The sequence below is a fragment of the Bufo gargarizans genome, chromosome 8 (genome assembly GCF_014858855.1).
Source record: "Bufo gargarizans isolate SCDJY-AF-19 chromosome 8, ASM1485885v1, whole genome shotgun sequence".
NCBI lineage: Eukaryota > Metazoa > Chordata > Amphibia > Anura > Bufonidae > Bufo > Bufo gargarizans.
Window position 1 is genome coordinate 19,645,079 of NC_058087.1, and position 19,245 is coordinate 19,664,323.

The following is a 19,245-nucleotide window of genomic DNA, read 5'->3' on the forward strand; positions in this document are numbered from 1 at the left end:
GTGGAAGTTATGTACACCAAATTTTCTTTGTGTGCAAACAGAGTCAGTATTCTGGTTTTGCTTAGTTAATTTCCCCCAATGTCTTGGGAAAAGTGGCAAGACTTCAGAGTTTGAAACCAGGCATTGTTTTCAAGCTATGCCAGAATTATCAACATGCCTGCACCAGGTTGATAAACCTGGAGAATGCTGCACTTAGGAAAAGACTGGTTCATTTGATGGCTTATTATCAATACTGTAGATTTCCCAGGCTTAATTTGCTTACTTAGTCCATAGGTTTGTGATTTGCCTAATCAAACCATGGAGAACTAATGTACTAATACACATTGAGGCTCTATATTATTCTAACAGAAATTCTTCCAATAAAGAAGAAAATCATATTTTATTTTAAAATTCATTATTGAAAAACAGAAAACCTTCCTATTTCCTTTGGCAGAAAAAATAATTCTGCCACCAATCTCTTAACTCACATTGACTGGAGCATAGAAGTGGAGCCATGGAGCAGATGTGATTTGATAAGATGTCATGTTTCATTTATTTAAAAGAATTTGAAACAATAATGAAAAAATACGGTTAATGTTTGATATGTCACATTCTTGGCAAACGGCAGTGAAAATTTTTATCGGATTTTGCGGTTTCATCTGCCATTGGAAGAAATCCTATAAGAATAAGTTGCTTCTTGTAAGTTTTCTTAAGTCATTGGTCTGACACAGTTCTTTGTTTTGCATTACTATTTGAGGCAAATTCGATTTGTTTGGGAAACCCCATTTCCAAGTACCCTATTAGGGAATTCTGATTTGATAAACCTGATTTATTTTACTATGGCTCTGCCTTTATTTCTTTTTAATTACCTAATTGTGCACATACAATTACTTTTTTAGGGCTCATTCAGACGGCCGTATGCTATCCACAAAAATTAGATGACCCATTCACTTCTATGGGGCCCTTTTCTATTCCACGGATGAAACATGTCCTATACTTGTCCGTGAAAATCAGGACATGGCCCCATTGAAGTCTATGGGTTCGCAAAAATACTGAATGCTATTATTATTTTTTTTCGGATCCGTTTTTTTTTTTCGGATCCGCAAAAAAAGGATAGCATTAAGTATTTTTGCGGACAGCATACGGCCGTCTGAATGAGCCCTTAAATGTATGCAGTTTATAACTAATAGAGCTAAAAAAGGAAACAAATGTTACTAAAATGGTATGTATGTACTATAAAAAAATTATCTGAGTATTTTGCTAATAAGAATAAAAATATATATTATTTTCACATAAATTTCTTGAAGCATCTTCTACACAGTATGTGCTGCGTTACTGAAACAAACAATGACCACATCCAAATTTGCAAGATGATAGAAATAGAAACTTGATCCATTTCATCTTCAGCCATCCCTACGCTGACAGCACGGGTAGATGACATGCTTTGAAATATTAAGAAATATTTGTATTTTTGGTGTAACTTGGAAGTGACTTCAGGCAGGGCTCCAAGTCAAACAATAACAATGGAGTTAGGATAGCATTCAAGGAATGCTGGCAGAAACTCCTCAAGAGAACAGCACACGATAGATCTACAGTGATGATATTTTTTGTAACTCAGGACTATGACAAAAGTCCAGTTATGGGACCACAAAGCAGACTTAAAGGGTAACTAAACATTGTTGAGAAAATGAAGGGGCAGACATGCTGCTCGGAACGCTCTGTCCCTTTACCTTTCATCAGCTCGGCTTTTCAAGTGCATAGAGTACACATTCATAGCGAGTATATGGGATCCGTACGCCCCACACACAAAAAACTGAGCAGAGGCGATGAAAGCCCAAGGGGCAGAACACTCTGAGCAGGCTTTCTGCCCCTTCATTTTCTCACCATAGGTTTTGTTATCCTTTTGAGAAATTAAGCAGATGGGCCTGGATCTAGTTCAAACTCCCTTTTATGGGGTAACCTAAAGGATGTTAAAGTGCATTTCCACCTAAAAAATTGTCATATATTAGTAAACCATGATCTAGAGCAGGGGTAGGCAACTTCCGTCTCCCAGCTGTTGTGAAACTACAACTCCCAGTATGCATACTTGCGCTGCTCTTCTAAGAACTCTCATAGAAATGAATGGAGCATGCTGGGAATTGTAGTTTCACAACAGCTGGGCGCCGGAGGTTGCCTACCCCTGATCTAGAGGAACAAACTGTTTAAGAATTACATTTTTGTTTCTTTCAGAAAAATTAGCTTTGTTCTTTTCAGATGTGGCGGCCATTTTTGCAAAAGTAATATACAGAAAGTGGCGCCATATTGGTTGCACTTTTGAATTGGCTTCTTAACTTACAGTGAACCCACACTTCATTAAAATGCAATACCCTATATACTTTAGTGTCCTATGACCAAGGTAGTAGTCTTGTTTTTCATGTCTCAACGGATTTAGTAGCTTTAGATTTTACACAATGCGTTTTATGAAGACATGAGTGCTGGATATAATCCGGTTGCCCCTGGCCAAAACAGTTCCTCCTATAAGTCCTATGCAACACCAGAAATATAGGCAGTGAAGCACCATAGAAGCGGTGAGCAGTCTAAACAATTTGCCTTGTTGTTTATATGACCAATGCATGACGGTCAGAATGAAACATTGGAACGAGACTCATATGTTTGCGTTGTACAAAAGTTGGAGTCAACAGAAATATCTTTGCATTTTGTCGCACACCTAACATGCACAATGCTGGATGCCTTGGTAGTCCATTTGTGCCATGGGTTTAATCGTATCCAAGTTCTTGCCAAGAATAATAACTACAACAAAACTAACAGTTACAAAAAAAAAAAGAAATCTAAAAACATTTTCCTTTCTTCTGGAATGGGAAAATGGGAAGGTGGTACAATGTAGTGGGCTGTAGAGGTGGAATGGGTTAAGGTCTTAGTTCTATCAGCACCAAGAACGAAAAGAATGACTATAAAGAAGTGTTATGGTAATTAAAAAGTCAGGAAATACTAAATTAATGGTTTGTTATTAATAAAAAAAATTACTTCAAAAACAAAATATCATGTATGCACATTTTTTAGACAATATATCAGGGGTGGTTTAGAACTGCCCTTGGACCTTAGGCTGGGACCAGTATCAAGGAAAAACAAACTGTTGGCATAAGCAGAGTTTTCTCTGCCGGATGCGGTCACCAATACAGGGTAAACCAATCCTAAAGACATTCACTAAGTAGAAGAAATGTTGACAGCATCCAAGCAAATGCCAGAGGAGTCTTCTTTATTAAGGCATGTCCTACGTGACAAAAAGGCAATGTTTCAACCTAAAGAGGTCTCTGCAGAGCGTAAAATCAAAATCAGTAGAGATCGACATCATCAGCAGAGCGAAAGCCTATTGCATATATGGAGTCCCCTAAGCTATGAAGCCCTTAGGCACTGTCCTACCACCGAACAGCTCAGTCCACCTTTCCTTAAAAAACTGTATATTACCTGGAGAAAGTTTACAATTTGTACTTCAGAACAGAATTCATATATTTTCCTTGTTTATTACAGAAATATGCCAAACTGATACCTGGAGCCACCGTAGGACTACTGAACAAAGATTCTGGAAATGTATTACAGCTGATCTTAACAGCATACAAAGTAAGAGGTTATATTATTATACATCATGTTTCGTCAGTATTATTTTATAGTTATAGGACATTATTCTCTTTTTGTAAATGGCTTTAGTATACATGGCTCTAAAGAATAGCATCCAGCTTCAGGGCTTGCTCCAGTCTGTCGCTCAGAGTCACCATGGGCCAGGACGGACTGGATATAGACCGTACAGGGAAATTTCCCAAGGGGCTGCCCAAGCCCTCCTCCGAATACGTAGAGATCTAATGCTCTTAGCATTAATTAACGCTAGGTGCATCAGATACTTATGCACCTGGCCGGCAGCGGAAAGTGCCCTTCTGCGTTGGGGCGGCAGGGGCGTTGGGGCGGCAGTATTTTATGTTAAACCAGCCTTCTGTCAGTTTGGATCCACCTACAACATGGGGCCACTTTTAAGTTTCCAGTCTGTCCCTGCCATGAGTCCCTTATTTCATCCATCATTAGCTTGACAAGCATAGATTAATTAGATTGCCCACTCTTATTTTGCAAGCCCCCTGCCGCCAGCTGATTACAAAGGGTCTTAAAGGGTTTATCTAAAGTGTAAAACATGCCCCTCAATGCCCAGGCCCCTCATATAGATTATACTTACTCTGCTCCCCGGCACCCGCGTCACTCCTAATCCCTGCATGGATGAAAACATCCAGCTACGGTGAGGGGCAGCCAATAGCAGGCCACGATGGGGACAAGCCTCCCTAGCATCGCGGGTGATGCTAGGGAGGCTCGACCCCCGTCACGGCCTGCCATTGGCTGCCCCCATCACCAAATGTTTTGCAGCAGCAGCCATAGGGTGATCAGGAGTGACACGGGTGACGGGGAGCAGAGTAAGTATAATCTATATGAGGGGCCTAGACATTGGGGGGCATGTTTTACACTTTGGATAACCCCTTTAATGCCTTCAGTAGTAACCTCAGATGGATCCTGTAGAACCATCAGTTTTAAAGGGGTTGTCCACTTTTCATTCACTTGATCCCTGGCCACTATTTGAACAACTCAGCAAGCATCCTTACTTTCCGCGCACTAACTGGCAGGCAGAGAGAAATGTTATGTCACCAACTGAAATGTATGGGTGTCTATGGCATCCATGCATTTTAATGAGTGCCCTTACACCCAAGCAGGGAACCCCTCTAATATCTAAACATTCCCTAATAAAACTTCATTAATTGCAAGCCCTTCTAAAAAAATACTATGCAAGTTACATATCATTCCTTGCATGGTAGTCAGTGTTACCCTATTATGGGATACATCGTTCTCCTTGCACATAAATGCTTCAGACGCGCTAATACAAGTTATAAATGTCATCTCAAAGGATACATAAGATATATAATAGGATCACTCAAGACAAATATCGCTTCTTCTGCTTAGGGTATGAAGGCCATTCCCTTAATCCATTGCTATGCTCATCACTTTGGAGAAAAGTGGGTTAAAAACTCCATTACTGGACTATTTGGTTTCATGTGGATCCAGATGATACAAAATCGCTTTTCTGTTTAAGTGCTACAGTGGCAAAACCAATATAGATATGTTGAATCACGCAGCGTTAGTAATGAACTCAAGCGCTCTGCTTTACAGGCTTGCATTAGCCACCAGCCCTCTCTCTCTTCTTCCTATCTTGGCTATGTAATCACATTTGACATTAATGGCTGTATAATATGACACACTATTTTATCTGCAGCAGCTGGTTAATGGCCCAGACTTACAAAATAAAGCTGGCCATGACTAAGACTATTATAATGCTGTACAGGGGAACAGGGTACAGGGGAAATGTAATTTTGCAATGCAAAGCAAAGACGCATGTGAAGAAGAAAAAGAAGAAGAAGAGGGAGGGACATTCGGCGGCAGAGTGCTCTCTCCAAAAGCAAGTGTCAGAGCTATAGGAGTTGGTCTTTTAAGAAGAGTTCATTAAATTACTTTAGTTGTACAGCCCCAGGATCCTGCAATAGAACTATAAGAAAAACCTACAATATAAAGAAATATATTCTTCACCTCTTAGCAATTTTCTAAAGAACTGGAGTTAGATAGAATGTACTCAGCGCTGGAGACCTCGGGCTAGGGGCTTTAACTTAGTTTATCATTTGGACGCCTTGAAACTGTGAAACACATTTTATTTATGCGCACAAAGCTTTAATCCAGCACATTCGAAACCACCAAGATGCTGGATGATCAAATATGCCAGACCATCGGAAGCTGGCTAGGATATAGGGGGTGAGGAATGTGAACTTCAAGGGTAGGACCTGAAGACAACGCAGAAAATAATTCAGGTTTTATACATAGACTTGTAATAGATTACAAAAATGGCCTGTTTTTCTTTACAGTAACGGTGCCACTCTTGCATGGGGGCCTTTTGAGGTATTGCAGCTCAGTTCCAGGTGCTTGAATGAGACTAAGGCTGGTTTCACACGAGCGAGTGTCACGCTCGAGACTCGCAGACTGAGTTTCAGACAGCCCCTGTCCTGAACTTCCAGCACAGATGGGGTCACATAGCATTATATTGATTTATGATGCTATGTAACCCTTAGAGGTCTGGAAGGTATTGGATAACGTTGACATAATGCCGTCAGTGTTATCCAATACATTCGAGAACTGTAGGAGTTACATAGCGTCATAAATCAATATAATGCTATGCCACCCCGGCAGCGCTGGAAGTTCAGGATGGGAGCAAGTCCGGAGCGTGGCACTCACTGCTTGTCAAGCTGATGATATACCTGCTTACACCAAATATTGATTGAGGCCTGTGATATACCTGCTTACACAAAATATTGATTAAGGGGTTGGATATACCTGTTTTTACCAAATATTAAGGCCTGCGATATACCTGTTTCCACAAAATACTGATTAAGGGGTTCGATATACCTGTTTCCACCAAATATTGATTGAGGCCTGCGATATACCCGCTTCCACAAAACACTGATTAAGGGATTTGATATACCTGCTTCCACAAAATATTAATTGAGGCCTGCGATATACCTGCTTCTCTAAAATACCTGTTTCCACCAAATATTGATTGAGGCCTGCGATATACCTGCTTCCACAAAATACTGATTTAGGGTCCATTCACACGTCCGTAGAATGGGTCCGGAACCATTCCGCAACATTGAGAAACGAATCCTGACCAGTTCATTCACTATGGGGCAGAAAGAGATGCGGACAGCACACAGTGTGCTGTCCACATCCGCATTTCTGGAGCGCGGCCCGATCTTCCGGTCCGCGGCTACCGAAAAAAATAGAACATGTTCTATTCTTGTCCGCAATTAAGGACAAGAATAGGCAGTTCTATGGGGGTGCCGGCCGGGTGTATTGTGGATCCACAATTTGCGAATCCGCAATACAGTACGGACATTTGTATGGACCCTATGTCATGGTCTTACCTCCTTGCTGTTCCCTTCGTTTGACATGTGCTGGCGGCCATCTTGGTTTCTGGGTTTTCTTGTAGCCTCCCACCCTGCGGCTCCTCCTTCCCACTGGGAGGAGCTGGATGCCCAGCTCATATATATAGGAGGTCTGTGGCTTCAGTTCCTTGCTTGGTCCTCCTGTGTTCACATGCTTCCAAGACTGCTGCTGCTTCTGGTTCCTGATCCTGGCCTCGTCTGACTACCCCGTTGGTTCCTGATTCCGGCTTCGTCTGACTACCCCGTTGGTTCCTGATTCCGGCTTCGTCTGACTACCCCGTTGGTTCCTGTTCCTGGCTTCGTCTGACTACCCTTCTGGTTCCTGACCTCTGTCTCCGCAAGACCCTGCTTCGGTTTAGCCATCCGTTCGGACTTTGCTTACGGCTTGCTCTTCAATAAAACCTTCTTATTTTCCACTTATCTCTTGTTGTACGTCTGGTTCATGGTTCCATGACATTAGGACCAAGCCATGAATTCTGACGGTACAGGGCCACCCTCGCTACCTACGCTGGTTGCCAGACTTGATCAGCAGGATCACCTGTTGGGTCGGTTCGCTGTGGCGTTGCAAACCCTGCTTGAACGCACGGCTCATTTAGCTTCCGTTGCCGATGGGTCGGTTGTCGCTCCTGGGCCCGCTCCTACTGCCGCTCCGGTTGTTGCGCCAGAGTCTACCCTGACACCTGTTGCTGCTCCTGTGGTGTTTCAGGGTATGACCGGTTCTGCCCCCCTTCCACAGCGCTTTGGGGGAGAGCCAACTCAGTGCCGAGGTTTCCTTAACCAGGTGGGCATTTACTTCGAGTTGCTGCCACATGCCTTTCCTACTGAGAGATCAAGGGTGGGCTTCTTGATCTCGCTGCTCTCGGACAAGGCCTTGGCCTGGGCCAGCCCTTTATGGGAGAACAACAATCCGGTGGTTGCCGAGTTTTCCGGTTTTGTTGCTTCTCTTCGGAAGGTATTCGATGTGCCGGCTCGTGCTGCCTCTGCTGCGAAGCTCCTTATGTCCATCAGACAGGGTTCACGATCCGTAGCTGAATACGCCATTGAGTTTCGTACCCTGGCAGCAGAGGTGGGCTGGAATAATGAGGCTCTGGTCGCTGCTTTCTCTCATGGTCTCTCGGATGCCTTGAAGGATGAGGTTGCAGCTAAGGACCTACCAGTGGAGCTCGAGTCTCTTATTTCTTTCCTGATTTTGATTGACACCAGACTCAGGGAGAGACCTTCCTTTAAGGAGAGCCTGCGGAGGTCTCCTAACAGATTGGCGCCTACGTTTGCTGTCCCACCCGTGCCTCCCTCTCCTCCCACGCCTCCTGGGGATGACTTGTCTGGGGGTGAACCCATGCAGCGGGGGTTTGCTCGCCTGTCTGAGGGGGAGAGGGTACTCCGGAGACGCGAGGGCCGATGCATGTACTGTGGTCTCGGTGGGCATTTTCGGTTGGCATGTCCGAACCGTCCGGGAGAACGCTCGCACCTGAGGTCCTGTCGGGGGCAGATCTTGGGTGGAGTCTCCTCGTCCCCGGTTTCCCGTGTTGACAAACCACTGATCACTGTTGTCCTCTCCTGGGTCGGGGGCTCGGTGACGACCCAGGCGTTGGTGGACTCTGGTGCTGGTGGTTTGTTCATTGATAGAGTGTTCGTTGCCGCCAATTCCATTCCTCTGCAGCCTCGAGGTTCCCCACTGGCTCTTGAGGCGATAGACGGCAGACCCCTTCTGCCGCCACACGTGACTCATGAGACCCTTCCAGTGGGGATAGCCATTGGTGCCGTTCACAGAGAGTCGGTCTGTCTCCAGGTTATTTCGTCTCCACACTACTCGGTGGTCTTGGGGTACCCCTGGCTCCAGAAGCATAATCCGACTTTCGATTGGAGATCGGTCGAGATCCTCTCGTGGTCACCGCAGTGTGGGGCTAGTTGCATCCATGGGCCTGTCAAGTTGCTGTGTACTTCCTCGGACTCTCTGTTGCCTCCTGAATACGAAGAGTACCGGGATGTATTCGATAAGGTGCGCGCGGTTGCCCTACCTCCGCACCGCCCATACGATTGTGCCATAGAGTTACAATCCGGTGCCGTTCCTCCTCGTGGCAAAGTCTATCCACTGTCGGTAGCGGAGAATGAGGCCATGGAGGAGTACGTGAGGGAGGCGCTTTCACGCGGACACATTCGCAAATCCTCGTCCCCGGCAGGGGCTGGATTTTTCTTTGTGAAAAAGAAGGGCGGCGAGTTGAGGCCTTGCATCGATTACAGGGGTCTCAATCGCATCACGATCAAGAACGCTTACCCGATACCCTTGATTTCCGAGCTGTTCGATCGCCTCAAAGGGGCCACGGTCTTTACCAAACTCGACCTGAGGGCGGCATATAACCTGGTAAGGATCAAGGCGGGCGATGAGTGGAAGACCGCGTTTAACACCAGGACCGGTCATTATGAATCCTTGGTTATGCCCTTTGGGTTGTGCAATGCGCCCGCAGTCTTCCAGGAATTCATCAACGATGTTTTCCGTGACCTGTTGCAGCAGTGTGTGGTGGTCTATTTGGATGACATCTTGGTATATTCTGCATCCATGGAGGCCCACATTCTGGATGTCAGACGAGTGTTGCAACGCTTACGAGAGAACAAGCTGTTCGGTAAGCTTGAGAAATGCGAATTTCACCGATCCCAGGTAACCTTCTTAGGTTACATCATTTCCGCTGAGGGGTTCTCCATGGATCCTGAGAAGGTTTCGGCTGTCTTACAGTGGCCCCAGCCCAGTGGGCTTCGTGCCCTGCAGCGCTTTTTGGGCTTCGCCAATTATTATCGGAAGTTCATCAGGGACTTTTCCATGCTAGCCAAGCCTCTCACGGATCTGACCAGGAAGGGCAGTAATCCTCAGGTCTGGCCGCTCGAGGCCATCCGAGCTTTTGAGGCTCTAAAGTCCGCCTTTGTGTCGGCTCCGATTCTGTCGCATCCCAACCCTGGGTTGCCTTTTGTCCTCGAGGTGGACGCGTCTGAGACGGGAGTAGGCGCCCTCCTGTCTCAGCGTAGAACACCAGAGGGTCCTCTGCTTCCTTGTGGGTTTTACTCCCGGAAACTGTCTTCCGCGGAGTGCAACTATCAGATTGGTGACAGGGAGTTATTGGCCATCGTGCAGGCCCTTAAAGAATGGAGGCACTTGCTCGAGGGCTCGGTGGTTCCGGTCCTCATCCTGACGGACCACAAGAATCTGACCTACCTCTCTGAGGCCAAGAGATTGACACCACGTCAGGCCAGATGGGCTCTGTTCTTGTCACGTTTTAATTACGTGGTCTCCTACCTACCCGGCTCCAAGAACATCAGAGCGGATGCCTTATCACGGCAGTACTCCGAGCTGTCCGGGGAGGAGTCGATTCCGACTACGGTCATACCCCCGAATCAGATCCTGGCCGCTATTCGCACCAGCCTGACTTCTCCTCTGGGTGAGCAGATTTTGGCGGCTCAATCTGGTGCTCCCTCTGGGAGACCCAACGGCAGATGTTTTGTGCCTGAGGAGTTGCGCACTCGGTTGTTGCGAACCTACCATAACTCCAAGGCCGCGGGGCACCCTGGAAAGAATCAGCTGTCCTGGGCGGTTTCACGTCTGTTCTGGTGGCCTTCTCTACGTTCCGACATCGCCGCATATGTAGCGGCATGCTCCGTTTGTGCCCAGAGTAAGTCCCCTCGGCACCTTCCGTTGGGCCTTTTGCAACCCATAGCCACCGGGGAGCGTCCATGGTCACACCTGGGGATGGATTTCATTGTGGACCTCCCTGCATCCCGAGGCCATACGGTCATTCTCATGATTGTGGATCGGTTTTCCAAAATGTGCCACTGTGTTCCTCTCAAGAAGTTACCCTCTGCACAAGAGTTGGCCTCGATTTTTGCCAGGGAGGTCTTCCGGTTGCACGGTTTGCCCAAGGAGATTGTGTCGGATCGGGGGAGTCAGTTTGTGTCCAGGTTCTGGCGCGCCTTTTGCTCCCAGTTGGGGATTCATCTCTCTTTCTCCTCGGCCTACCACCCTCAGTCCAATGGGGCCGCAGAACGATCCAATCAGGCCTTGGAGCAATTCCTTCGTTGCTATGTCTCCGATCACCAAGACAATTGGGTTGACCTCCTGCCTTGGGCTGAGTTTGCCAGGAACACGGCGGTGAACTCTTCCTCTGGGACGTCTCCCTTCATGGCCAATTATGGGTTCCAACCTGCCGTGTTACCGGAGGTATTCTCTCCCCAGGATATTCCGGCTGTGGAGGATCACCTTTCTGTCCTACGTGCTTCTTGGGTACAGTTCCAGAGGTCCCTTGAGGTCTCTGCGCAGCGCCAGAAACTCCAGGCTGATCGCAGACGAGCGCCCGCTCCTTCCTACCAGGTCGGAGACCGCGTATGGTTGTCCACCCGCAACCTCAACCTTCGAGTGCCCACTCCCAAGCTGGCGCCTCGCTTTGTTGGTCCCTTCCGAGTGCTTCGCAGGGTAAACCCGGTAGCCTATGCCCTTGCGCTTCCTCCTGGCATGCGGATCTCCAACGTGTTTCATGTCTCCCTGTTGAAGCCACTGGTGTGTAATCGTTTCACTTCCTCGATTCCTCAGCCTCGTCCGGTCCAAGTGGGCAATCGTGAGGAGTATGAGGTGAGCAATATCCTGGACTCACGCCTGGTCCGCGGCCGGGTGCAGTTTTTGGTCCATTGGCGTGGTTATGGTCCAGAGGAGCGTTCCTGGGTTCCCTCCGCAGATGTCCATGCTCCTGCTTTTCTCCGAGCCTTCCACGCACGCTTCCCTCAGAAACCGTTCCTTACTCCGCGGAGGAGGGGCCCTTGAGGGGGAGGTACTGTCATGGTCTTACCTCCTTGCTGTTCCCTTCGTTTGACATGTGCTGGCGGCCATCTTGGTTTCTGGGTTTTCTTGTAGCCTCCCACCCTGCGGCTCCTCCTTCCCACTGGGAGGAGCTGGATGCCCAGCTCATATATATAGGAGGTCTGTGGCTTCAGTTCCTTGCTTGGTCCTCCTGTGTTCACATGCTTCCAAGACTGCTGCTGCTTCTGGTTCCTGATCCTGGCCTCGTCTGACTACCCCGTTGGTTCCTGATTCCGGCTTCGTCTGACTACCCCGTTGGTTCCTGATTCCGGCTTCGTCTGACTACCCCGTTGGTTCCTGTTCCTGGCTTCGTCTGACTACCCTTCTGGTTCCTGACCTCTGTCTCCGCAAGACCCTGCTTCGGTTTAGCCATCCGTTCGGACTTTGCTTACGGCTTGCTCTTCAATAAAACCTTCTTATTTTCCACTTATCTCTTGTTGTACGTCTGGTTCATGGTTCCATGACACCCTAAGGGGATTGATATACATGCTTCCACCAAATATTGATTGAGGCCTGCGAGATACCTGCTTCCGCAAAATACTGATTAAGGGGTTCCATATACCTGCTTCCACAAAATATTGATTGAGGCCTGCGATATACCCAATTCCCTAAAATACTGATTAAGGGGTTTGATATACCTGCTTCCACAAAATATTGATTGAGGCCTGCAATATACATGCTTCCACAAAATACTGCTTTTCTCTAGGGACTTAGTGTCAAAGGTTGAGGGGAAGGGAAAACACCAAATACACACCACAACGAATAGACAACAATCTAGGTCTCAAAAGCTAAGGAAGAGGGATGGTAACCTCCTAGTAATCCCTAGGCCTTTCCCTAACTCCTGCCAGTATGAGCAGATCTTGATGGTGGAAATACTCATACACTGGATACCTAAAGCCCTGCTAAAACTGACAAGCCCTAGGATAGGTAGCAGGGGATGAGACAGCTGGTTCCTTCCAGAATGAAGGAACCTGCGTCTCCCTGAGGCATAGAAACAACACACACCAGAAAATAAGAAACAGTGAAGGCAACAAGTACTTAGCTTAGAGATGTATGGAGAAGCAGGAGATCCAAGACAAACCAGAACTAGCAACTCCAAGTAGAAACCTGCCAGATAGCCTCACGTTCAGCAAGTCGATCCGATCTTCTCACCTCTCTCACAGAAGGGACCGTGACACTAAGGCAGAGGGTCATTTTAAAAATGACAGGCAGGCCATTCCACAGGGGTGGTAAGGGTCGGGCAGGTGCACCAGGCTGGGCCTAAGTGGGAAGTTGGAGTAGGCACGTGCGATTACTTCAAAAGGACGCACCAGAGTTGGTTGAGTAGCTAATTCAGCCTTTCGCTTCTGCACCCCCTCTCATCCTCTGCTGTGTGCACCCCTAAAGACACCACCACCACTACCATAGCTGCTCCACTCGAGTCAGAGGAATTACTTTCCCATCCATTCCCAGACCTTACCGATGCGCATCCATTCTTGACATCGGATGAGGAAGAGGAGGTAGCAACGGCCACCACCCAGCGGTCTGACGACAGTACCCAGATCAGCCCAAGGAGGGAAGTCCCTGTGCTGCCAACGCATAAGTCGCGGTAAGCCCAACACTCACCTAGGGACAACCGCCTTAAGAAGGCACCTGGCCTCGCATCACCGAGCCCAGCGGGAGCAATGCCATCAGAACCCACAAAGCCACACTCCCGGTGCCCCACCCCACAGCGCCTCTTCTCCTTCTCCTCTCTCCTCCTATTTGTCCTCCACTCCATCGTGCCATCGTCGCATTCATCTGGCAGAAGGCAGGCTTCCGTGGCCCAAATGTTCGAGCATAAAAAGTTGATGACTCCGGATAACCCTCTTTCCCAACGGCTGACCGCTGCCTTGTCGGAACTGCTAGCCTGCCAACTACTGCCATATAAACTGGTGGACTCTGAGGCCTTTCGAAAATTTGTGGCCATTGGCACACCGCAATGGAAGGGCCCCGGAAGGAAATATTTCTCCCAGAAGGGCATCCCAGAGCTATATGGCCACGTTCAGCGGCAAGTGAATTTATCTCTGGCACACAGTGTCGGTGCCAAGATACATCTGACCACAGACACGTGGTCTAGCAAACACAGGCAGGGAAGGTACATAACTTTTACTGCCCACTGGGTGAACCTTCTGACGGCTGTCAAGCATGTAATCTGTGGCTCCCATGTGGATTTGGTGTTACCGCCACGGATTGCATGCAGGCCTGTCTCTTCTCCTCCTCCTATTCCATCCTCCGTCTCCTCCTCAGCTAAATCCTTTTCCACTGCTACTGCCTCTTCCACTGCACCCCCCAAGTTCCCCAGAACCTATTTGACGTGCCAGGTGAGACGTTGCCATGCTGTGCTGCGGCTGTTGTGCCTGGAAGCCAAGAGCCACAACGGTCCTGCACTGCTTTCAGTTCTGCGGTCACAGACCGATCAGTGGCTAACCCCGCTCAATTTGACAGTTGGTAAAATGGTGTCCGACAATGGTGCCAATCTGCTGAGCGCGCTGAAACAGGGCAAAATGACACACGTGCGGTGCATGGCACACATCCTGAACTTAGTCGTGCAGCGATTCGTTGCCAAATACCCCGGGGTCCAGGACGTCTTGCGGCAGGCCAGGAAAATCTCTGGCCATTTTAGAAGATCTTACACAGCCATGGCTCGCTGTGACGAATAGCACACCTTGTGCCCGCTTGACGTCACCTATAGTATAGTCACGGGTTACCAAAAAGTGATGCAACGCCCTCCAGAGGAGCAGGTAAAGTCAGGTTGGTACAGTTTACCCACACACCTCCTCTCCATGCGGGCACAAAGAGGCAACAAGCTGAGAGAGCCTTTTCACTGCCGCAGTGAAAACAGCGCTGTCTCAGCCTGAGAAATCTGCCACCAGCTCCTCGTTTGATATAAGCCCGGTCCGCTAACGGGATTACATAGGGTGAGAAACCAACCCGCGGTAGCTTATAACTAGGCCAAAACACGGACGTGGGGATTCGTGATCGAGATACAAGATAGCAAGAGATTAAATTAAATATTTAATCGCCGTAAGGGCACACTATATGTAACACAATATACACAGAATATATACAGTGGTCTGAGGTTACAGATACGGGTTATATGGGTACAACAGGGTTAAGCAGTATAAAAGTCAGTTAACGGGTAAATGGAAGTTCCTTTGGGTCATAAGGGTGGAAAAGCCCTTGGCTGCAGTCCCAGACCATAATGTCGCAGGAAGATGGTTCTGGGCCCAATTGATCCGTCTGGGTTCTGGCTACAACAAGAGTCCAACATGGTACCGTTATTTGGTTTCTGTGGGGAGATATGGATATCTCCCTTCCCTGACATCGCCCCATCAAACAAAGACCATGGGCACATACATCGTGGCCACCGGGACACAAGCATGTATCCGGTTTGCACCTGCTATGGCCGGGCGATTCATAACTTCTTATGAAATGTAGGTGCCAACATGTCTGGGAGGTAGCATTGATCTTGGCAGGGCTGATACCTCCTGCTGGGGTTTTTTCCTGCAGGATTTAGCTTGCTTCCAAACTGACTGATGGAAATGTGACATTCTCTTCATGGGGCCTCCTGGAAGCCTGGACCCCTGGTGCTTTCTTCCTTGCTAGCCGACAAATAGATGGCTGGGGGGTGGGAACTTATTTTGCACGTACACTGATGTGCATGCCAAAAGGTGAATCAAATGACAATCAGGGCTGCCAGTAAATAATAATCAATTTTCCTCACACTCGCCTTGCTAACATTCAGCGGCGACACCTGCCCGTCAGATGTCTGATTTGTGACAGCCCAACCCGCTGGAACTCCACCTTGTATATGCTTGATAGGCTGCTCCAGCAGCAACGTGCCGTTAACGACTCCCTGTACGAACTCTGCAGCAGGACAGGTTCTGGGGAGCTTGGTTTCTTTTCAACGCACCAGTGGGTGCTCATGCGCGACGCATGCAGACTTCTGCGGCTATTTGATGAGATCACCAAACTGGTCAGTCGCAGCCATGGCGCCATCAGTGACACCAGGGCGCCATCAGTGACATCGTACCTTACACCTTCTTTCTGGAGCGTGCATTGTGTTGCGTCATTAATCAAGCCATCGAGGGGCAGGAAGATGAGGAAGTCACAATGCTGAATGAATTCCCAGGGGGGTCTACTCCATCTGAGACAAGTCAGCAGGAGTCTGAAGAGGAGTCATAGGAGGATGGTGACTGGGGGGAGGAGGAGGAAGAAGAGCATGCTTTGAGAAGGACTTTACATTTTTCGGGGATCCCTGGTGTTGTTCGTGGCTGGGGGGAGGAGACCGAGGACGACATTCTCCTGGGCGACGAGCAGGAGACGGGGCGCTCCGCCGCTTCCAATTTAGCGCAAATAGGGGCCTTCATGCTCCAGTGTTTAAAGAGGGACCCCGTATAAAAAGCATAAAGGGCAAGGACCAGTACTGCGTGGCAACGTACTTAGACCCCCGGTACAAGGGTCTGGTAGAATGCAGCATTTCCAGACCTTGCTGCGAGAGATGCTGCATTCTGCTGTTGCGGGCGCTGGCAGAGGAATTCCCACCCATAGCGAAACAGGTGCGGGTACCAATCCTACCGCGCCTGCAAGAAAATGTTGATTTGAAGATGTGTTGGTCACTTTGGATATGAGATCATTCTTGCCAACCCATCCACAGCTGCCCTCGGGATCCAGCTTCAGGGAACGCCTAGACCAACACGTGTCCGACTACATCGGGTTAACGGCCGATGTGGACGCTCGAAGAAGCGAGGAACCCCTGGACTACTGGGTGTGCAGGCTTGACCTGTGGCCAGAGCTGGCACAATTTGCCATGGAACTCTTGGCTTGCCCCTCGTCGAGTGTCCTGTCTGAAAGGACATTCAGCGCAGCAGGGGGGACCGATAAGCCTAGCTCATGACAGTGTGGACTACCTCACATTTCCAAAAATGAATGAGGCATGGATCTCTGAGGAATTCAACACCTGTGACGACCACATGTAATTGAATTTCCTCATGCCAGCCTACACATATCCGCCACCACCCAGAACAAAGAATGGTCCTTGTCTTATGTATATACAGCGGCACAAAAGGCCTTTTCTGTCAGATGAATGCCTAAATTTTGGGGCCTCTAATCCAGTTGCCTACAGTAAAAAAAATTGCCAGTAACCGCCTAATGTATCTCCAGTCACATCATCACAAGTTCTTTTCTGTCAGGTGAATGCCTAATTTTTGGGGCATGTACTCCCGTGGCCTAAAATAATTTTTTTCTAGGCTCCAGCAGGGCACATTATTGAGAGTTTCCCTTTAAGATGCATAAAAATGGCCCCTGATTAAAATACAAATTTTTTGTGGGAATTTTTGCCATTGATTCCCCTCTGGTATGTCACCGTCCATGTTGTAGAACTATTTGTGCACTTCTAGTAAGTATTTGGTGGCTGCAAATATGACCTGAAGGATTTTCAGGTTAGTCTGCCATTAAAGTCAACGCGAACGCGCGGTTTGCAAACATTTGATCGCGAACGCGAACCGTCCCAGCCGATGTTCCTCCATCACTATTGATAATTATGTTTTCTGTGTGTGATTTGCAGGCTACAATAGTATCAATATTGTGATACAAATTATTTTACATCATACATATTTTTTTAAGTTGTTTAAACTTGAGATGGAAAATAACAAGAGACTTCATTTTCAAAATATTTGTGTAGTGAGCAATAGGTACACATGGAGTGAGGGTGAGTCATGGCGTGTTCCCGGCATGCTCCTGCTCGCTGACTGTAACAAAGAACGGCAGTATTTTTTTTATTCTAAAACTTCTCATGTTGGGTGAAATGAAAAAGAAGCAGCGTGTGTGTAACAAACAACCTGCAGATAACGCTAAGAAGTGCATTTTCGCAGCACATGACAAAATCACTGCAACTCAAAAATGAGTTACTACTGTAAAGCTCGGCTCCACTCACTGTTTCATCAGTGATTGTGAACATTTTTGGTGATGGCCGTTTTTTTGGATCGTGTGTAGGTATATGCATCACTATGATGTCCATCTAAAAGGGATTTCCATGAGTACTATGACCATGAGTTTACTGGAGAGAAGGAGAAAGGTCCTGCAGCATGACATGGAATACATGAAATCCATGGGTTTCTGGTGTAATGAAAGGATGCCCTGGTTCCTGTAGAAGGAGCACCACCAACACAATGCTGGTGGTAGTCAAGGAGATGGATGTGGTCTTGATTACTGAGCAGCTGTCCTCCCTGACCACCCTATACTAATGTATGCTCGGTTCAGCCAACTGTGTATTTCCACCTTCAAAGGGATTGTTTCACCTGGAACATTGGTCACATATCACTAGGATATGCTACAAATATTAGATAGGTGTGGGTCCGACCTCTGTGCCAGAGCCCATCTCTAATCTAGAATAGAGCACCCAAAGTTCAGGAGAATGCACCGCGCATGTGTGGCCACCCTCTATTCCCTTCTATGGAAGCGCAGACTATTTTCAGAAGTCCCATGGAAATTATTGGAAAGTGTACGTTGCAAGCACAGCCACCGCTCCATTCACTTCTGGAAGTAGCTGAGCGTTCCTATATTCGGCGCTTCCATAGAAGAGAACTTATGACGGCCAAGCATGTGCTCTCCCGATTTCTCGACTGCCACATTTAGCCTAGCGCACCACTCCTCTGCTGTATGGCGATGAGAGATTGCTAGAGTGATCGCTTGTCCCCATACACATTCATTGGTTCTAGGCAGCAAATCCCTATTTACCAAGCACAATCTGCTACCCAGAAACAATGATTTTAGTGTCCGCAGCAGTGATGATTGCACCCAATGAACAAATGTTTGCTGGTTTATTGGGTGATCGGTGGCACCTTCACACAAGGCAATTATCAGGTACCAATAATCATTCCCAATAATGAGCCTATGTAAGGGGACGTCAAGTATGAATAGTATCAGCCTTGTTCAGGGTTTTACAGGGATGCTCCATCATGGATTGTGGTTAGTGATGTTATCAGTCTGCTAAGTGAGCGTCTGATGTGTAGTCATTACTGTTGTGTAGGTGTTATCTTAGATAAGATGAGCAGGATTTGTTTTTGCCAGTGGAAAGACACGCTACATAATGAAGAGTTTTTCATGTTGTAAGGGGTTACATTCTCAGGTAGGGCGGCGATGACAGATTCTCTTGCAGACCGCAGGGTTAAAGTCCAAATGTTCTTTATTTATCACACTCCGGCAATACAGGCAACCCCAGTTATAATTCACTGGGTAAGGTGAAGGTCCAGCACCACAAAACATAAACCAAAATAAACACCTGCCCGTCTGGGCTCTGGCTAATACAGTGAAGTTCCTAACTCACATATTGAGCACAGTTCACACAAAGAACTCGGCTTCTCTAGCCAGCAGGGCAGCCAGCTTCCCAGA

At 47.7% G+C, this 19,245-nt stretch overlaps 1 protein-coding gene across 2 annotated transcripts in view; it reads left to right on the forward strand.

Moving 5' to 3' along the window:
* The window catches only part of ITGB6 (integrin subunit beta 6), a 107,783-nt gene that overhangs the window by 63,359 nt on the left and 25,179 nt on the right, over positions 1-19,245 (forward strand). For both annotated transcript variants that reach the window (XM_044304658.1, XM_044304657.1), the window contains exon 9: positions 3,508-3,597. In XM_044304658.1, coding sequence (XP_044160593.1) covers positions 3,508-3,597 — 90 coding nt within the window. The remainder of the gene's footprint in view (positions 1-3,507; positions 3,598-19,245) is intronic.